Source organism: Lepus europaeus, chromosome 6 (genome assembly GCF_033115175.1).
Source record: "Lepus europaeus isolate LE1 chromosome 6, mLepTim1.pri, whole genome shotgun sequence".
NCBI classification, from domain to species: Eukaryota; Metazoa; Chordata; class Mammalia; order Lagomorpha; family Leporidae; genus Lepus; species Lepus europaeus.
In genome coordinates, this window is record NC_084832.1 from 10185869 (window position 1) to 10207845 (window position 21977).

Below are 21977 nucleotides of genomic sequence, written 5' to 3' on the forward strand. Positions count from 1 at the left end.
TTATTAATAATGGCCCCAAAGTACAAGAGTGGTGATGCTGGCAGCTTGAATGTGCAAACAAGAAGCCACAAAGTGTAAGCGGAAAGATGAAAAATTCTAGACTTAATAAGGAAAGAGAAAAAAAAAATATCTGGAGATTGCTAAGATTTACACTAATGATGAATCTTCTTATTATGAAATTGTGAAGAAAAAAGAAACTCATGCTATTTCTGCTGTCACACCTCAAACTACTAAAGTTATGGCCACAGTACAAGATGTATTTAACTGAGATGGAAACGGTACAGGAATTCATGTATGTATGTATAGTAAAAAAACACAGAATACACAGGCTGAGTCTTACTTGAAGTTTCAGGCATCCTCTGGGAGTCTTAAAATATGACCCCAGTAGATGGGACTACTCTGCATATAAAAGCTTCCACTAATATTTGCTACCATCTGGTTTATAATAGTTACATGCAGGTATTTTATTAACACCTTTAGTCCCAAATGGAGTAGGAATTTCTCACTCAGTTGAACACTTCATATAGTCACAATGAGATCATGAATTAGCATCTGCACCTGTGAGAGCAAAGTCTTCTTTGAAGAAGGATGTATTGCAAAAGTGAACAATCTGAGAACACTAAGTATTCACATCATATTTTCTATCTGACACATCTTGTAAAACGTATCATCAGGGACTCAAAATCCAAAATAACTCATTACAAGTGTTGAAGAAAGGTCTCTTGTTTATTGCAGAAACCCAAAAACACACATATGCCCAGATAGTAATTCATGAAGACACACAAACAAACTCCAAGACACACACCTGCAATGCAGGGGCCACCTAGAAACTGAAAGGTGTACATGAGGGATAAATCTGATATATTAGTTGTAGAAACAGAAACACACTAGCAGTAGTAGGTTACATTTAGTGCTTATTCTATCTAGAAACATCAATCTATGTTTTCCCCAAACCCTGTATTTGCATTATCCAAGCTAACAGACAGGGAAATAGGCTTAGGAAGGTTTAAATAATGTGTTCCAGGTTGTGGAACTAGGATTCCAACTCACAGACTAACCTTTAACCACTGCATCACACTGTGTAGCTTCAACTTATCTACTGTCTGGCTATATAAATCTTCTCTCAATTTTCCTCCTTTGCCCTTAAAAGGCTTTGCAATATTCTCTTGCAGTTACTTTCCAAATTGTCTGACTTCAATTAGGAATACTTCCACATATACCAACAGTGAATCTGCTAATACATGGTTGGTGAGGTAAGTTTCTTTAAAACAGTTAAAGGTCAGGTTTAATGTCAAAAATAATCACTACTGAGAAGTTCAAAACTACTTAAAAGTCAACTTGGCCTCAAATATTCTGTTGAATGATACTGCCAAAAAAATGAAACTCTTGTGCAGCTCTGAGGATTTCATGTTCTTCAGAGTAGATAAAAACACTTAAATGACAAAGATCTAAAAAGATACATAAAAGTTTACCTCCAGGTTTCACCATCATGCCATACCAAGCAGTCATATACAGGCCCAGGATCACTATATTTTTTCTCAAAAGAATTTAACAACTCAACTTGACTTTGAAGCTCTTCCTTGATTAGCTTATTTGCCTAAACAATTAGAAAACAGATTAATATTAGTATACTCCGTACATCTGAAATTGTATTAACATGCAACCGAAGATAAAATGTCACCCAGTAACAAAATCATTTTATCTTGGAAAATTAAGAAGTTTTTCTTCTTATACCTATGCAACTTATAGTTCAACTTATTGAAGCAGATGATAATGAACACTAAACATTAAAAAAAAAAAAAAAAACTTCCCTTTTTCCTTACTATTTCTTGCATTCACTTTACCTGCTTTGGGAAAGAAACTGCTACCTATTAGTGGTATCATCTGGCCAAGACATATGTTGGTCGCTTATGTAATCTATATAACTCAATCACAAAAGTAACTCTAAAATAAAATTTCCATAAATTAATTACCTATAAAATTTTAGATATTTATATCAGGACCTTTTCTCAGATTCATTTAAGGATTCAAATAAATAATAACTATAAGTCATCTCATTTAGGATTTGCAAAACTAAAAACATGATTTAATGGAATAAATTAAGCTTAATTTTAGTTCTGTGGTTATGAATATAACCAAGTGCTTTAAAATAAACTAATGTTCAAACTAAATAAGAACTGACACTATCATGTGTTGTCCCTCCAAAACACTTCTAAATTACATTATTAAATAAATGTAAGGTAGGTATTCAAATAATTAGGGAAATGACTAAATAGAAAATAAACAGATATAAATATAAATACTAAATTTGAGCAAACAACATTTTAGAGTTTTTTTCACTCAATTATAGTTTAAAACACAAAATAACCTTAATATTCATAATATGATTTTCATATTAATGTATAGCAGGGGTTGATAAATCAAGGTACATGGGCCAAATCTAGCTTGTGACGTGGTTGTGCAAATGAAGTTCTACTGGGACACAGCAACAGTATATATTGTTTGCATTTTCATGATACAAAGGTAGTACTGAGCAGCCAAAGACAGAGTGCTGGAAATATTTATTATGTAGCCATTTACAGAAAAAGTTAGCTATATCTAATCAAGTACTGTTTGAAACCAATTTGCTTTCTACAAATAATGTGGGATGAGTACTATCTAGCGTTGGGAAATGAGATTCAACACCAGAGCAACCACTTATTAGCTGTGCAATCCTGAGCAAGTTAGTCATCTCTATGACATTCCTGAGGTCATCAAAAATAGGCATAATAAGAAATAATATTTTCATCAGTGGTTAGCAAATTTCACTGCAAATCACAATTATCTGAAAATCTATTATAAAGACAGATTGTGCATCTCACTTATTAAATCAGAGCATTAGAAGAAAAGTCCAGAAATATGAACTTTGTTTTAAAAGATCCCCAGATGATTTGGAAACAACCAGCCCAACAGAATCGTTCCATAATCATTGGAAATAAGGAGTAAAACCTCGATGCTTATGTTAACTGAAAATCCAAGTATTCCGAACTTCCTTTAAAAAGATATATTTACATATAATTATGGAATACATTAGGTTGAGTCACATAAAATTACTATTCTTTCACTATTTTGATATATATACAAAAATAGCAATTTCATATGCTTCAAAAGATTTTTTGTAGATTGTTCTACTTTCACCCAAATGGTACTAATGAATAAAAATTTGATTTTCACATGTTCCAAAAATTTTGCTATGCTTCATTTTTATTTAATATATTCAACATTTATTCCTCCTTAAAGGAAACAGTCAAATATATAGATATTTTTGGTATACAAAATATGATGGATAATGAAATCCAGATTCCTTTTAAAAAGCACCTGCAATACTACATTTAATGTGCCTAACAATGAGAGGTTGAAGAAGTACAAATATTGATTTAATAAAAATTATACAGCTGCTTAAAAAAGGATAATATATATAGATTACATAAATAAAAGTTAAATTTGCATATAGGTATTACAAGCTAGTGGTTCTCAATACTAGTTGCATGCTATGTAAAGCTCCAGGGAGGTGGGAGGAGGGGAAGGGACTTTAAAATTGCCTGCCTCCCACATAAAATTTTAATCTAAATCCTCTCTAGGACACAAGCATGAAAAGTTTTAAAAGCTTTTCATGTGATTCTAATAGCAGCCAGGGTTGAGAACCACTAATACAATTCCATTTTTGATTAAGAAAAGGTACACACATGCAATAAAAGAACAATTTAGAAGGATAAACACCAAGGTGTGCCAATCATCGCTAGGGGGTGGCATTCCGAGGGTTTTCATTTGCTTCTTTAAACATCTGTGTTATCCAAAGTAGCTGCTACTAGCACATATTATTTTCATAATAAGCAAAGACATTATTTTCATTTTATAAACTGATTAAAAAGGATTTAATGGCGAGGATGTAGAACAGTGGGAATGTTCATATACTTCTTGTGGGCATATAAACTGGTACAACCACTTTATGACCCACTAAACACACACACACATGAACATTTAAAATATCATCATTCTTAAGATTCAAGAAATTAAAGACAAAGCATATTGCAATCTGAATAACTTGTAGTACATCCAGACAATAAAATATCACAGAGAAATGAAAATGAACTGCAATACCCTACAAAACGGAGGAGAATCACAACATCATATTGAGCAAAAGACGCTATGTATAAAAAAATACATAATGTTTGGTTTCATTTTACAAAATTCAAAACAGGCAAAGTAGCTGCTCTCTACAGCATTAGCAGACAGAAATGTGGTCGCCTTTGGGTAGAAGGGAGGGAGCAGCAATTAGGAAGAGACACCAGAATGTTTTCTGGATGCAGCTTATATTATACATTCACAATTTATGTACTTTTACCTACGTGTATTGTAGGCTAATTAAGAAGTTTTTGAAAATTGATAAATAACATATGTAAATTGACATCCAGATAAATAATAAAGGAAAAATTAGTAAATTAACCAACTTAAAACAAAATTTGCTAAAAAAAAAACAAAAACAAAACTTGTGAAGAAACAGTCTATGAGTCCTCTAAGAACACTATGGCAATATGGTTCTATGGTGATGTTAAATAAAAGCGACTAGCACCAACTTGAGAAGAGCCATTGTTGGCAACATCAAATTCTTCCTGTTTTCTACAGGCTTCTGCAAGGGCCACTCTGTGAACAGGATCCCAGATTTTCTCCTTCCGTTCTTTCTGCAAAGACAAAATAACTTCCTTACAATCAGGATGACAAATATTCAAGTACAGTCAATTGGAAGTGGACCTTGTGGTATCAGCTGTTAGGCTACACAACAAAGAAACGGTTTCTAATGAAGTTGACAGAACAAAGGCTCAATTATTAAACATTACTTAATTAATTGTACCTGGGTTTTGAGAGAACAAATTTAAAAGGGTATCTTCAAATGTGTTTTCATGTATCACAATCCCCAATTTAAATCTTCCACTATTCCAAAAAGTGGAGTACCAAGTGACAAAATGCAATTACCAGTCAATTAAAGTAGGAAAATACTGTTTCCTGGGCCCACATAAAGGTGTAAGCAGGGGACTAGAGAGACACTACTGCTGCATTTTGACAGACATGCAGGTTTTCTCTATTTCTTCTCTCTTGGATTATTTTTTCCCCATCTTCAATGACTGAATAAGGTTCTGTATTACTGAAATGGTATTAACCTTTATCTCTAGTATCTTTAACCCATGGTGTCTCCCAACAGAGCACGTTAGTTAAAGAAATCCTTTCTAGTAGAACAGTCAACTAAGCCGAGAAAAGGGACCATTTTAACTTAATCACTATAGTTCATGTCATCAATACTGCTGATTGAAGTTTATATTACCTTAAAATGTCATTACATCCATGTATTTCAGCCTGAAATTTTAAGATAAAATAGTATCCAATATCTTATCACTAATTGTTTTCTAATTTTTTGAGGAGGACAGAATGATTATAATCTGACAAATAAATAAAGGTTATACAGATAATATACAGATTTCTTATGGTTCATAAACCCCTGAAGAACACTATGGTCAAATAAAAAGGCAGATGCCTCTTATCCATCAGGCCCATTTTCAAGCTTGTATGTTATTTTACCTTTGAAATCTGGGTTATGTCTGCTTCTGGCATTATAGCCATCTTCTAAAGCTACATTGTCCAATGCAGTAGCCACTAGTGACACACTACTATTTAAACTTAAATTTTAGATTACATAAATTTTACTTTTTAATTACTCAGTTACAGTAATCACATTTCAAGTTCTCAAAAGCTACTGTGGCTTGTGGCTGCCAGGATGGACAGAGCAGATACTAAACATTTCAAACAAGTCCATCATCAAACAAAGTTCTCCTGAACAGCACTTTTTCACAGAAGGCTCCTTATCACTTTGTTTATCTCTTATTTCACTTAATGACAGACTAGTGTTCCTTGTACTTCAGTAGTTTTAATTAACCCTCTTCTTAATACCGAATGATGACAATATGAGAGCAAGAAAGCTAATTAAACAGCAAGAGAAGTGGGACAATTAACTAAAGGAACAGAAACAAGTAAGAAAGTCTGAATTTTAAATCAACTCTCTAACCTTTCTCATGTAAGAAAAAAAAAATCCAATGAAAGCTGTATTCCACCTTCCAGAAAACATAAGGACACACACAAAAAAACTTAATTTCAGTGTATTCAATAGATTCCCTAAGCTTATCCCTGTATCCAGGATTAAGAATCACTACTTTAGATAATGTTCCATTGAACAGCATCTTTCTTCAAGCAGTTAATTGTTTGAAAGTCACCCAGTCTCCCAAAACAGTTAAGCATTAATGAGACTTTATCAAAGAATTTCTTCTCTTCAGTAGGAAGAAAATCAAGATGCCAAGTTGAATGTTACCTGTATCCTTTCCTTAAGAGCCTTTGGATAGAAGTCATAGCCATTTTTGATGCCAATATGGTATTTGCCTGAGGGATTTGTCCAGTTTGTAGGAATCTGTAGAAAAAAAGATAAAATTGTTCTCTTATGTTTCTCAATTCTAATGACACATGACTTGGGGGGAGGGCAGTATTTCACTTCTATTCTATTAGCTCAAGTTGAAAAACAAGGCTCACAGAGAAACATTTTTTTATATTTTAAGCAGTCAATATCTCCATGACTTTTTCCCTCACCCATAAATAAGATGGTTCAACAGGAATAATATCTTTCATTTATATAATGCTTTGCTGTTATTAAAATCAAACTAGCTGATTTACTCCCAAATGCCCGAAACAGTAGGGACTAGACTGGACTGGGCAGAAGTTGAGAGCTGAGAGCTCAATCAAGATCTCCCACATCACTCACAGGAACTCAATCCTTTGTGCCTTCACTGCTTTCTCCAGCATTCAGCATTAGTAGGAAGCTAGAATCAGGAGCTGGAGACAGGACTCAAACCCAGGCATATAATGTGGTATGTCAGTATCTTAATCAGCTCTTAACCATTAGGCGAAATACCCTCTCCAGATACTTCTTGGCCGGCGCCGAGGCTCACTAGGCTAATCCTCTGCCATGCGGCGCTGGCACACCGGGTTCTAGTCCTGGTGGGACGCCGGATTCTACTCTGGTTGCCCCTCTTCCAGGCCAGCTAATCCTCCGCCTGCATTCCATATGGGCGCCGGGTTCTAGTCCCGGTTGCTCCTCTTCCAGTCCAGCTCTCTGCTGTGGCCCGGGAGTGCAGTGGAGGATGGCCCAAGTGCTTGGGCTCTGCACCCCATGGGAAACCAGGATAAGCACCTGGCTCCTGCCTTTGGTTCAGCACAGTGCGCCGGCCGCGGCGGCCATTGGAGGGTGAACCAACGGCAAAGGAAGACATTTCTCTCTGTCTCTCTCACTGTCCACTCTGCCTGTCAAAAAAAAAAAAAAAAAAACAAAAAACAAAAAACAGATACTTTTTAAACATAGATGACACCTCATTTTCCTCTTGATCAACTCTACTGCCCATCAAATTGTAGGAAGGGGAACCAATTTACATAATCTTATTTAATTCTTATAGTTCATATTAAGAAGAATTTTTTTAAAAAGATTTATTTATTTACTTGAAAGTCAGAGTTACACAGAGAGAGAAGGAAAGGCAGAGAGAGAGAAAGGTCTTCCATCTGCTGGTTCCCTCCCCAGATGGATCAGCTGTGCTGATCTGAAGCCAGCAGCCAGGAGCTTCTTCCGGGTCTCCCATGCAGGTGCAGAGGCCCAAGAAGTTGGACACCTTCTACTGCTTTCCCAGGCCACAGCAGAGACTCGAACCGGCGCCCACATGGGATGCCAGCACTGCAGGCAGCAGCTTCACCTGCTATGTCACAGTGCAGGCCCCCAGAAGAATTTATGGCTGTTACTGGGGTGTAGTGGGTGGCATCAGCATCCTATATGGTCGCTGGCTGCTCCACTTCTGATCCAGCTCCCTGATAATGCACCTGGTAAAACAGAAGATGGGCCAAGTGGTTGGGCCCCTGCTACAAACGTGGGAAACTAGAAGAAGTTCCTGGCTCTTAGCTTTGGTCTGGCCCAGGCCCAGGCCCAGCTGTGTTGGCCTTTTGGGGAGTGAACTAGTGGATGGACAATCTCTCTCTCTCTCTCTCTAACTCTGCATTTCAAATAAAACTAAATAAATCTTTAAAAATAAAAAAAGGGGGGGGGGCAGCACTGTGGTGTAGTAGGTTAAGCCTCTGCCTGTGGCGTCAGCATCCCATATGGGTGCCAGTTCGAGTACCAGCTGCTCTACCTCCAATCCAGTTCCTTGCTAATGGCCTGGGAAAGCAGTGGAAGATAGCCCAAGTGTTTGGACTCCTGCACTCACGTCAGAGACGCCGAAGAAACTCCGGGCTTTGGATCTGCCCAGCTCTGGCTGTTGTGGCCATCTGGGGAGTGAACCAGCAGATGGAAGACCTCTCTCACTCTATCTCTCCCTCTCTCTGTAACTCTGTCTCTCAAATCAATAAATAAATCCATAAAAAATTTATTTTCCTTTGCAACTCTCTAAGGATAATGCATAGATAATAAAAAAAAAAAAAGCTCTTCAGGTTCTCAAGAGAAAAGCTCTACAAAATCACATTAATTATAAATAACATCTTACGGTACTTTTTTTCAACTATCTCATAGTATTTAAAAATAATACTTACAGCTTTTACTTGTTACAATGATCTAGAAAGCATGCCCAGTTTACAAATGGAGAAGGCAAAGTAGCAAAGAGAAATTACATCACCTGCTAAAGTAACAGGAATGTGAAAACTGGAACACAGTTGTATCATGGAGACCAAATAATTCAGTGAAAAGATGTAGAATTTAAAGTCAAATAAATTGGGCTTTGAAGCCAAACTCTACCACTAACCAGGTAGGACTACTAGGCTTTTACTGACTCATCCATAAAAGGAAGAAAATAATCACTACCTATGATTCTTGGGAATAATAAAATGCACTGAGCATCAATCAACTTGAAATCTCAATCAAGAAAATGAAGAATATTCAGTCTGCAATCATATGACCCTGATCATCAAAAACAGCCTTTAAATGTGTACAACTTATGATGCTAAACTATCAACCATTCAGAGCTGTTGACTCGTCAGTCCTGACCAATGCAATATTTTACGCAACTCATTCTCATCATCCTTGCACAATAGTTTCCCAGATAAAGCCTAAATGTCATTAATCATTTCTGAATTAATCAGGTATCTCAAGAACATAGAATTCCAAATATATTGGCATACAAACTAGTGTTTTTCATTAAAAACCTTATGAATTGGGGCTGGCACTGTGGCATAGTGGGTAAAGCCACCGCTTGCAGTGCTAGCATCCCATATGGGTGCTGGTTCATGTCCCAGATGCTCCACTTCTGATCCAGCTCTCTACTATGGGAAAGCAGTAGAAGATGGCCCAAGTCCTTGGGCCCCTGAACCAGGAAGCTCTTGGCTCCTGGCTTCAGATCAGCGCAGCTCCAGCCATTGCAGCCAACTGGGGAATGAACCAGCAGATGGAAGACCTCTCTCTCTCTCTCTCTCTCTTCCTCTCCTTCTCTCTCTGTGTAACTCTGGCTCTCAAATAAATAAATAAATCTTTAAAGATCAGTGAATAAATAAAATCATGTGTGTTGAAAAAAAAAACCTTACGAGTCTTCTTTAGAGATTCTTATCTTTAACATTCTTGCAACAGCCTATGATGTAACAACAACAATAAAGGGCTGCAACAACACAAAGGTTAAGTAGTCACCTGTAGGCAAATTAAAAGAATATTTTACTCCTAAGTGTTCCATGGCACAGGTGGCTTTGTAACCCTGAGCTATTGCAACTGCCCTGAAGAAGAGACTACAAAATGCTGTGAAACACCAAAAGATTGGATGGCATAATTTAAAAAGCTGCAAAATAAAGAGGTGTTAAGATATACTTAATGACAATTACTTAAAATATACAATAGGGTGAAAATAAATTCAAGAGACATAAATGACATTTAATCATAAATGACACAAAAACCTGCTGAGTCTATGGAATCATATACTACTCAGATCATGACAATTTATTTTCCTTATAGTGAAAACAGACTATATACAAAAGTTAAACTAAAATTTAAAAAAATCAAAGAATAAAAGCTAGATTCATGGTTATGTTATCCAACCATAGCCTAGAATAAAGTTAACTTTATGAGGCAACTATGGAATAGGTTATTTTCCAAACTTGGTGTTCTATGGTTATTATTATTATTTTTTTATTTGACAGGTAGAATCAGAGAGAGAGAGAGGGAGAGACAGAGAGACAGAGAGAAAGGTCTTCCTTCTGTTGGTTCACTCCCCAAATGGTTGCTACGGACGGCGCTGGGCTGGCCCAAAGCCAGGAGCCAGGTGCTTCTTCCTGGTCTCCCATGTGGGTGCACTTGGGCCATCCTCCACTGCCCTCCTGGGCCACAGCAGAGAGCTGGATTGGAAGAGGAGCAACTGGGACTAGAACCTGGCGCCCATATGGGATGCCGCTGCTGCAGGCGGAAGATTAACCAAGTGACGGCGCCGGCCCCGTCTATGGTTATTTTTGTTGTTACTATAATAATCAAAGCTTTACATACTGACCATTTTAAGTCAGTATCTCTAAAATGGTTCATATAACATGGTAACTACAATGTAGTAAATCATACTCTAATTACGTCACACTTCTCTAACTCCGTGAGATAGGATGCCTAGCCAAGTATCATCATGAGTGTCACTGTGCTAAGCAGCAGCATCCTTTAAGAGTTTTGTTCTGGTTGTTTGTTTTGGCTTAAAACTGTTTTAGTCTTGTCAGCCACATAGCACATGTGACAGCACACAGTTTCCTCTTGCTGTTGCTGCACCCAAATATTGTGCTCGATTTGGCCTGGTCATTTATTATGCATGGATACATCTTTTAAAAATACTTAAGGCAAAATTAAAAATGATTTCAAGTTAAATGTGGTAAAATGAAAAAAAAAAACAAAAACCCACTGTACTCATTTCCAGAATGTTACTAAAATTAGAATAAGGGAAGGGGGAAGAAACCACCCAAAAACCGAAGGGATAGAGAGAAGAAGAAACAAGATTTGAGATAAGCACCACACACTCAAGTTTGTAAAATAAAAAGCAACTGAAAATTAGTGGAAAATTATGGAATGTTAATACTTGGTGTTGGGATATTAGGTCTACTTACGGAAAAAAGGAAATCCAACTCCTATATTAATCAATTCCAGGTATATTCAATAACAAATATAAAGAGAAAAACTGAAACTTTTAGAAATATTGGAGACTATCTTCATGATCTTGGGGTCAGGAGAGATTTTTTTAAAGATATAGAAAGCTCTAATAAAAAACCTAAAATAGATATTCAACTAAATTTAAGAATATTTACTCATCAAAAGACATCACATGGAGTGGCCTGCGTTGTGGCACAGCAGGTAAAGCCACTGCTTGCAATGCTGGCATCCCATATGGGTGCTGGCTCATGTCCCCACTCTCCACTTCCAATCCAGCTTCTTGCTGATGGCTTGGGAAAAGCAGTGGAAGATGATCCAAGTACTTAGGTCCCTGCATCAACGTGGGAGACCGAAAAGAAGCTCCTGACTCCTGGCTTCAGCCTGGCCCAGGCCTAGCCCCAGCTGTTGTGGCCTTCTGGGGAGTGAGCCAGTGAATGGAAGCCCCCTCCTTCCTCCCTCTCTTTGTAGCTCTGATTTTCAAATAAATGAATAAGTCATTAAAAAAAAAAAAGACATCATGAGTAGAGTGAAAATATACACATAGAATGAGAGGACACCTGCAACACATACAATCACAGAACAGGTGAAGAGAATAGATACAGAAATCCTACCAATTAGTAAGAAGACAACACAGTAGCACACAATAAAGGCAACTGAATTTTAATAGGCATTCATAAAGAGAAAATCCAAAAGCGTACATGTAAGAAAAGGTGCTCTACCTCAGTAATTAGGGAAACACAAATTAAAACCACAATATGATATACAGATTCCCTAGAGTACTTTCAAATATTAAGTCCGAAAATAAGTGTTTTAGAAGGCTAGCACAGTTATTAAAGCTTGTAGACACTACTAATGGTAATCTACTTTAATACAAACACTTGGACAAACTGTTTGGTGTGAAATAGTGAAGTTAAAAAAACTCCAGGTCTCAGCAATTTCAATCCCAAGCAGACATTCTGGTAACATCTACACCCAAGTGCTTTCACTGGTTACAACATATACAACAATGTTCTCTAAAGACTGGTTAGTCATAGTCCCAAACTGGAAACAACTGTCTATCACAAAAGAACAAAGGGAAGTAGTATTTATAAACCTTGAACAACACACAGCAATGAAACTGAAAAACCACTGCTACATGCCAACAATATTAATGCATCTCATCAATTTCAAATCTTTCAAAACTACCAAAGAAAATTTAACATAAAATTATACAGAAATGAGACCATTCATGTAAAGCTCAACAGGTAAAACTAGAAAGGAAGGCAAAGAAATGATTATCACACAAAGGTAAAACAAGTTGTGATCTGAAAGAATACAAGAAGTTCCCAATATATGGGGATATTCTTAATCTTGATCTGGGTGGTATACACAATGGTTTTTGTTTTAATTATTCATTAAGTTCTATATAAGTGTAGCATATACTTTATGTAAGCATTGTTTTACAGTAAAAGGTTTCAAGGTTCTTCTATTCACTTCTTTGCTTTTATCTGCTTATGGGAGTAGCACTGGCCAAAAGTGACCAATCACTAGTTTCTGAAAGAGGCATACAAATACCATCCTTAAAGAATGAGATTACTTAAATGTTCAAAGCGCCTAGCCAGTAATGGATCTTAAACTGGGAGAATAAGGCATTCATCACTTGATAGGCTATTTGGAAGAAGGAAAAATATAGACATTTACTTCATTTTAAAATATGACTGAGGTAAGCAAACCTGAAGATTGCACTGCCTTGCTCTCTGAAAACTAAAGTTTCCTAAGGAGTTGGAGAGATCCAAGTAGTCAGAATCCTTGTGATTAACGAATTACTCCTTTTAGTGACTATGGCAAAATCACTGAACACCTCTGTGTGGGTACTTGGATAATGTGGACAGTGAGAGCAGTTGAAACCATGAAGACTGGTGGCTGGTTTATATAAGAAGCAATCAGACTCTCACAGTCCCATTCCACATCCTGCCTAAACTTCACCAATCACGCTAACTCTTTGTATACAAACCCAGAATGTCACTTTATGAAGTGTAGAAGGCAAAGGAGACAGATGAGACATGTTGAAAGTCACCTCAAGTCCCAGTCATATATATAATACTATAACCATGAAAACTCTTATACAGGGGCCAGTGTTATAGTGTAGTGGGTTAAGCCTCCACCTGCAGTGCCAGCACCCCATATGGGCACAGGTTCTTGTCCTGGATGCTCCTCTTCTAATCTAGCTCTCTGCTTGTGGCCTGGGATAGCAGTGGACAATGATCCAGGTCTGTGGGCCCCTACACCCACATGGAAGACCCAAAAAAAGTTTTTGGCTCCTGGCTCTGGATCGGCCCAGCACCAGCCACTGTGGCCATTTGGGGAGTGAACCAGCAATTGAAGACCTTTCTCTTTCTCCCCATCTGTGATCTGCCTCTCAAATTAATTAATTGATAAATTAATTTAAAAAAATAAACCAAACAAAAGCTCTTACACAATGCTAATAATAATGTATTTTAGTAAATTTTGGGGTCCCTCCTAAATATCATTACCCTAAATTGAAATCCACCACCAAAAGACACTACTTACGTCAAGAACTTCACAAATAAGAGACAGCCAACCAAGATGATTAGACAACTATGAAGAACATCTAAAATAAAAAGTTGAGAATAAGAAAAAGGGAAGACGAGGAGACAGAGAGAGGAGGAGGAGGAAATAGAAGGACAGAGTGATAAAAAAGAGAGAAAGCAGAGGCAGAAGAAGACAAGCTGATGGAGGAAGCAAAAGAGGAATCTAAGATAGTTGAACAGGAGGAGGAGGAAGATGAATACAAAGGAGGAAGATAGAGGAAGAAGCAGTGAAATAGAAAAAAGACAATTTTTTTCACAGATATAAAATGTTGTAAATAAACAAATAGATAAAATATGCTCTGAGAGCTCATTAAGGGACTTCTGGAATTAAAAATGAGCAAAATTTAACAAAGCTCATACAAGAAGCTAGAAGATAATGCTGAAAAAATTTTGGAAATCTTTCAGAAAAGAAAAAAAGAGGCAGTATGAAAAGGTAGAAAGACATAATTCAAGAGGTCTGGTGTCCAATTAACAGGAATTGCCAGAAAAAAGAACAACAAAAACAATAGGGAAGAATTTATATAACAGACAATGCAAGAAAATTTTTGTTAAAGGACCTAAGAGCTAAATCCTCTTCCAAATTAATTCTACAGATAAAGTCTAAACCTATAGAAGTTTTAAAAAAATCAATATTTTATTCATAACCTTAAAGAGTTTAAAACATAGTAATATTTGTCTTTAAATTATGTTGACATATTGAACAGAATTAAGAATCTAATTGGGTTACTACAGCTATTTAGAAATAAATGAGAATAATACCTTTCATGGTTCTAAATCCGTTGACTTACTAGGACTGCTCTCTAGTTTTCTCAAGTAACATAACTCACCCCAAACTAATACTGCTTACTGTTATAAAAGATAGACTACCAAAGCACAAATTCTTGCCAGTTTTCATACTCATTAGCTAATATCTCATGAATCATATCATGCTTGCTTTGTAATTATTTTTCATGCTTAACTTGTCCAAACCTTTATAACAAGAACATATAATAAAGCAAAGCCAGTCTATAGCCATTAGGGCCTCAGTATTTCTTCATGATAAGTTCACTAGGAAAATTATGAAGAGCAGGAAATGACAATGACAACACTACCATGGCAGGAGCAGGTACTGGGCCTAGCAGTTAAGATGCCTGTGTCCCACACTGGAGTTCCGGGTTTAATTCCAAGCTCCTGCTCCTGCCTCTAGTCTCCTGATAAGGCAACCTTGGGTGTAGTGGTGATGGCTCAAGTATTTGAGTTCCTGCTCCCAGTGGGAGATCTGGAATGAATTCCTGGCCCTGGGCTTCAGCCCCAGCCAGGGGTTGTTATGGGCATTTGAGAAGTGAACCTCTCCCCCCATCCCCCAACTCTCAAATAAAAACAAAACAAAACAAACATTCCTACCCCTATCCCATGTAGCCACTTTCTCCAACTTTCTATTCAAAATTTAAAATAGAATTTGGCCATCTCATTAAAAAACAACCCCAATTCTATCTACATACCTTCTCAAATAACAAAATAATGGCTTCTTCAAAGATCTAAACTTCCTTGTGTAAGCAGGTTCTTGTGAAATCCCCTTCCCTTGAAATTGTGTGGCAGATTTACATTCTCACTTCCAATGAACAGAATACAGTGAAGTGAGGTTCCCTCACCCTGAGGGAAGACAATTACATGCCATAAAGTAGCAGTGTGGAGAGCTCAATGTGGTGAAGAACCAAGGACAGTCAGTAACAATCCACCAAATAAACAGACTCCCCCACCAAGGTCTTCCCCAGCCCACAGATGAAGCCATGTGAACAAGGCAAACTCATCAGAGAGGCATCCAGCTAAGTCCCACTCAGATTCCCAACTCACTGCAAGTATGAGGTGGTAACTACTTGCTTTTTTAAACCATGAGGTTTTGAGGTAATTTGTTATGCAGCAATAGGTAACGAATATCCTATCAACAAATATAAGCTAAAAAAATTAGATGTTTTGAGGAAAAAAAGTACAAGGAATAAAAGAAACCACTGCAAGAAGGTGAAAGCCCAACCTTAAGCACTCTTCCTGAAAGACCAATAACTTCACCATCTTTTGGCTCTACTTCTGTAGCAGTATTCACATCACCACTTCCTGTTGTATCGATGATATCAATGATTTTTGGTTTTCCATCAGTTGTAACCTGAAAATTGAGACAATGAAAGTATGAATTATAGATTTTATCTTTTTATCCTTAAAGACAATGTAAAGCCCTGTATGTTCGTGTGTATGTGTGTCTATTTAACATTTCCTACAACATCTGGATTCATTTTAAAGTGAACTGAATTGTTTTAAGCCAAAAGCCAGACATATCTAAGAACATTTAGTTATAGAAATACCACACCACAAAATCCTTCAAGTGGTTTCACATACTCACTTAACCAAGACCCTATTTTAGGTGGTAGGGACACAAGCACGATCAACACATAGAATTCCCTGCTCTCAGAGACCTCATTGTGAGGAAGCAGTCAACAGACAAAGTAGTACTAAACAAGTAATCAATACTACAGAGAAAACTTAGGACAGAAGACAAATGGTATGGAACTTAGAAATATGATTCAGCTTATCAATGCCTCATTAAGAAGGTAACATTGGAGAAAAGATCTGGAGAATGTGCACTTTGGGCAAGCAGAAAACTTCAGGGGAAAAATGTTGAGTACCATTTCACTACTGGACATCACACTGGCACCTTCAATTAAATCCAAAATTGACTTCAAACACCACCCTCAATCCCTTGACCACCAAATCTGTTTTTTTCCTCCAGGTTTTGCTATCTCAGGAAACACTACACACCCAACTGCTTGAGCAGAAACATAGACGTCCTCCTCTGATGCTTTATTCCAATGCAGGCTTCACACTAAAGAACTGGAAAATCCTGTTAACTCTTCCTCTAAAACATAGTTCATCTCCAGCTTCCCACTACCACTACCTTAATTCTTCAAATCGTCATCATTGTCTCTTGCATTCAAAATGTAGATTGTCTCCTTGGAAGTTTCTCAGTTGGCTCACAACAAAAAGAATATTAAATAAGCTGTGTAACAAAACTCTTCTCTGTTACACCTCCACTGGACTCATGGAGCACTTAGAATATAAAATGCCTTGCACAACCTGACCCTGGTCACTCTCTGTCACTTCCAAGGCTAACCACACTGACCTCCCTCCTTTCATTCCTGGAACAAGCTAAAATTTTGTGCACAGGTTCCTTCTGCCTGGAACTCTTTATCCATTCAGCTGTTCCACAAGACTCCATCTTATCCTTCATTTTTCTACCAAAGCATCACCCATGTGGAAAGGCCTCTTGATGACCTTTTAGGTGGTTGCCATACAAACTTGATAGTTCTTTCACACTGTATCTTCTTTCCTTCACAGTACATAATTCAAATTGTAATTATCTAGTTAGTTGATTTTTACAAATCTATTTCCCTTATTATCAAAGAAGCACCACAAACCAAGAACTGGTGTATTTTATCCACCCAATGTCTCACATTGTTTGTTAAGCACTCAGCAAATACTGAATTACTGAATGATCTGTCTCTAATAACATTGTTACGACTGATTTTGTTAAGGTATGGTTTCATGCAGGACCCCAAATTGTCCTTTGAGCCACAGTATAATTGTTATAGGAAACAGAAGTACTGTATTGCTCATACTGCTTTTGTGGAAAAAATAATTTCTCGGCTAGCTTTGCAAAGGAAATTTGTTGCATTCATGATATATGAAATGAGTTACGCGCAGGAATCAAGCACAGAGACACACACAAAGTCTGGAAAAAAAAAAAAAAAAAGGACCTCTACCCTTCAAGAAAGAAACAAGAATGTTAAAAATGTGAAAGTCATCAGACTCTTTCTATCTGGAGAACTCATATTCTTTGAGACAAAGCTCAATGTCCAGTTTGATGAGTTTTTCTGACCAACATGCACCGCTCCCCAATACCAATTATTTCCTCTGAAGTATTCTCAAAGCTCTGTAATTAAGGTATACTCTGAAGGAGAGGGAACTCACTGTGGACAGGCAACACAACAAAGGCATCGTTTTTTCTTTACAAGGGAAAGCAAGAGACTGGCTGGTGGATCCCAAATAGAACTTCAATCATTTTGCCCTGGAGCTATCTAGGGCCTGATGACTTGAAAGGGCCCTAAAGGGATTCTAGCCACTGCTGTCATTTTTATGAATGGTGATTCTTAAATTGAGTGTTTATTCCCTGGGAACAGTCTTACTCGTTACAACTCTCAGAAGGCTCAAAATCATAATAGAGAATTACTGCAGACATCACACCAGACTCTGATGAAATTATAAAACTTAAATCAGACACTGATTTTAAAGGGATAGGCTATGTACCTCAAAAAAGGAAAAAGAACATAATGAACAAAAATGTAAGAAAATCTACCAAAACAAAAATGGAAACAAGAGTAGCTTCAACATGTATTAATAAATAATTTAATTTCATCTATTTTAAAATGCATTCCAAATAAGAATGTGATTTGAAAGACACCATAAGAACACAAATCACCCAAACCTTCACATTCAATGAAGAGATTAATTCAGTGACTTGAAATTAAGAAGAGATAACTACCAACTTGACCTTTCTCTCTCTCTCTCTCTCACACACACACACACTCATTAAAAATTCTTATATATGCATTTTTTCTATCCATGTGCTTAAAAAAATTTTTTAGAAGGTTTATTTATTTGAAAGGCAGAGTGAGTGAGTAAGACAGAGTGAAATAAAGAGTGATGGAGAGAAAGAGAGGAAAAGAATCTTCCCTCTGCTGGTTCACTCCTCAAATGACCACAGGAGCCAGGAACTCTACCTAGGTCTCCCACATGGGTGGCAGGGGCTCACTGCTTTCCCAGGAGCACTAACAGGAAGCTGAATTGAAAGTGGAACCCATGTCACAAGCAAGGGATTAACCTGCTGCACCACAACACTGGCCCCATATCCATGTATTTCTTACTACAACATGAGATAAAGGCAGTCACTCCACTGGAGATAAAAAGGCATTTAGGTTATGAAATGAAGGGTTTTTAAAAAGGCAAAAAAAGAAAACCAAAACCAAAAAAAAGCAACCTGAAATTTTTGCAATGCAGCTTTGGAAGAAGTAAAGAAGGAAATGGAACTACTAACATTGGAATTAATCCTCAACTTTGAGTGGCAGTGAGATGTGTGTGGGACACTACATGGAAAAGAGGGACTGAAAGTAGGAACCAGGTTACTATGGGTAGAATTATGATAATAAACCCTGTGTACTGATGTTGACGACTAGGAAACATTTATGGGTGTATGCTGTTGGATGTATGGAAACTGCCAAAGATTTTCCCAAAATGTCAGGAACTGAAGAATCCTTATGGTGGCAGAAATTGCAAGGGTGGGAGCCACTCACTAAATGTTTGAAAAGGGAACAAACAAAAGGCAGGGAGTTTCATGAAGTATACTAAATAAAACAAAGTGAGGGTAAAAGTATTTCCTTGAAATTTCAGAGAAGATACTGAAAATATTGTTTTAAGCATGGCAAAGTTTCAGAAGCAAATATTAGTTAACTTTTATTTGGGAAAAATAATGATAAACGAGTAAGACAATCTTTGCATTCACAAGGCTTACCAACAGTTGAGAAGACAGATGAACAGATACAATTACAATTCAGGATAACAAATAACAGAGATAAAAACAGTATCTATAAAAGAATACTCCCAAAAGAACACAAAGCCCAGCTCAAGTGAATGAGACAAAGCTAACTAAAAGAGAGGTAATAAAATTTAAAATTAGTACTCAACTGTACATGTATACATATGACAGCTTATTTATTGTGCTCTTTATTATATTTTAGTGAACATATGAGCAGATTTTTTTTTACAGACTACTTGTAACCTTACCCAAGTCTTTTTTCTCTATGAGGAATTACATTCTTCTTTACACACATAAATAGGGTACTTCAAAAAGTTTGTGGAACAATGGAAATAAAAGTTTATTTTGGTATAAACACTTTAAAATCTATGCAGTTTTTTCATAATGTTCATTTTCCATGAATTTTTAAAGTACCTTCATATACATTTTTCTTACTCAACAAAAAATATTTAGCATTACAAGCACATTTTGCACAAGCTAAATTTTGACACATGCTTGCAAGGAAATTTAACTTACCTAAGACAAGGTTACATAAACAGAAATACTAAAATGAAATATTTTAAGTGCTACTGGGTGACAGGAACAAATTGCTCTAAGAACCAAGAGTGAACAAAAATTACAAATGACAAAAGACTCTGTTGGCAGGGACTAGGTCTTACTATTCTTTGAAGTCACAGGCCTTTAACACAACAGCAGACAACACACATACGTATATGTTGGGGGCTGAACTAAATCATTATTTCCTAAAAAGTAATGAGCTCAAGACTTCACTGGGTCTTAAAAGGATTAAGCAAGAGTGATTATAGAAGGCTTGCTGACAAATTAAATATCACAAGCAAAGACCTGAATATTTGGGAGAGTGAAAAAGTAGAAAATGCTAAAAGACAAGGCAAAGACTGAAGGATAGGGGTTGAAGGGGCCATGGACAGAGAAAATGGTGAGAACAGAGGCTACGGTTGGATGGTAAAGCACTCCTACACAATGTTCAAGTTTATGCATTCTTACACAAAAGCAAATGGGATTCAAAATCATTTTGTTTGGAACAAGGTTATAATACAACGTCTATTTTTAAGGAAAATGTTTGGCAGTGTGAAGCATGGATCAAAGAAAAGACTGGTTGGTAGCAGGGAGACCTATTGACTACCAAATATATTATAAATATATTTCTGGTCTAGTCCAGGTTTCATCTTATGAGTGAAGCCTAACTATCCCACCCCTCACTGGTCAGCCCCAACCCATCCCTTCAACAATCTGTGTAATAATCACAGTTTGCATGACTACATCATTTCACACAACCTCAGGCACCTGGCAGGTGCCTGAATATTTGCTGGGGAAATATTTAATCATTTGTGTAATTATTATTCCTCATGCTGCCCACCCTCCATTTTATACATGCCCAAACAACTTTCACATAAGAGAACTTGGTCCAAGGACATTGCCAAAGAATGAGACAACTCCCTGTGTGCCTTAAAGTTTTTACTTTAAGCCTCTATTCCTTTACTTAGGTCCCATTTGGCTTTCCAAATGACCAGTTCATCCTCCTCTTCCCTGTATTTTATTCTTTCTTTCTTTTTATTTGTATCTACCTTCTTATTGTATCTCAGTATGTCCCACTGTTCTATAAACAGGACAGCTTAAAAAAAAAAAACTGAGCAGTAAATACACCATGTGTGGTAACTCTGCACCTGTGCCAATTTAGTTGAAATATTTGGATAATTGAAAACTAGGAACATAATGTGTTAATGATGTATACATGAAACTACAAAATAAATTTGTAAAGGGCAAAAATCCTTAGTAAGTCATTCAGGGATTGGGCACTTAACCTGGTGGTTAAGAAGCTTGAAGCCCAGACTGGAGTACCCAGGTTTGGTTCCCAACTCTAGCTTCCCACCAACGCAGACTCTGGGAGGCAGTGATGATGGTTTAAGTACTTGGGCTTCTGCCAGTCATGTCAGAGACCTGGATTGAATTTCCAGCTCTCAGCTCTGGTCTGGGCATTTGGGGAGTGAACTAGTGAATGAGAGGCTGCTCTCTCCGCCTCTCAAAAACAAAACAAGAAAAAAAGAAAGATGTCACTTAGGCGCATAAGTTCACAGTCTACCTTGCTGAATTTCTTTTAATTGGAGGTAGTTAGGTCACTATCTCAGAAAATTGTCTGAAGGCCCAGCCTTGGCTGCTGTGAATAATGTGGGGAATGAACCAGTGGGTGGAAAATCTCTCTCCTCTTTTACTGTCTCTTTCCCCCCTCTAACTCCTTCAAATAAATAAATCATTTTAAAAAATAGCTATCCAAAGAGTTATGCTTTCATTTGACTTCAACATTTTATTGTTTCAATACTTACATGTTTTTACATGTAAATATCTAACACATTCACCTTTCAGAGAGTTGATGATTAAGGAGCCAGCATAAATTCCTACTGAATATCCCTGCTTTAAAAAAACTGTTTATTTAATGCTTTTCTTAAGCACTTTAAAAAGTCACATGTAATTAATCTCAATCAATTTTCATAACAATACCGCAGCATGAAAATCACTGGTACTTGACAGAGTA

At 37.0% G+C, this 21977-nt stretch overlaps 1 protein-coding gene across 3 annotated transcripts in view; it reads right to left on the bottom strand.

Moving 5' to 3' along the window:
* TPP2 (tripeptidyl peptidase 2) overlaps positions 1-21977 on the bottom strand; it is an 87809-nt gene that overhangs the window by 64049 nt on the left and 1783 nt on the right. For all 3 annotated transcript variants that reach the window (XM_062193962.1, XM_062193961.1, XM_062193963.1), the window contains exons 2-5: positions 15818-15946; positions 6398-6493; positions 4617-4721; positions 1473-1597 (exon numbers count right to left, since the gene is read on the bottom strand). In XM_062193962.1, the coding sequence (XP_062049946.1) occupies positions 1473-1597; positions 4617-4721; positions 6398-6493; positions 15818-15946 (455 nt within the window). The remainder of the gene's footprint in view (positions 1-1472; positions 1598-4616; positions 4722-6397; positions 6494-15817; positions 15947-21977) is intronic.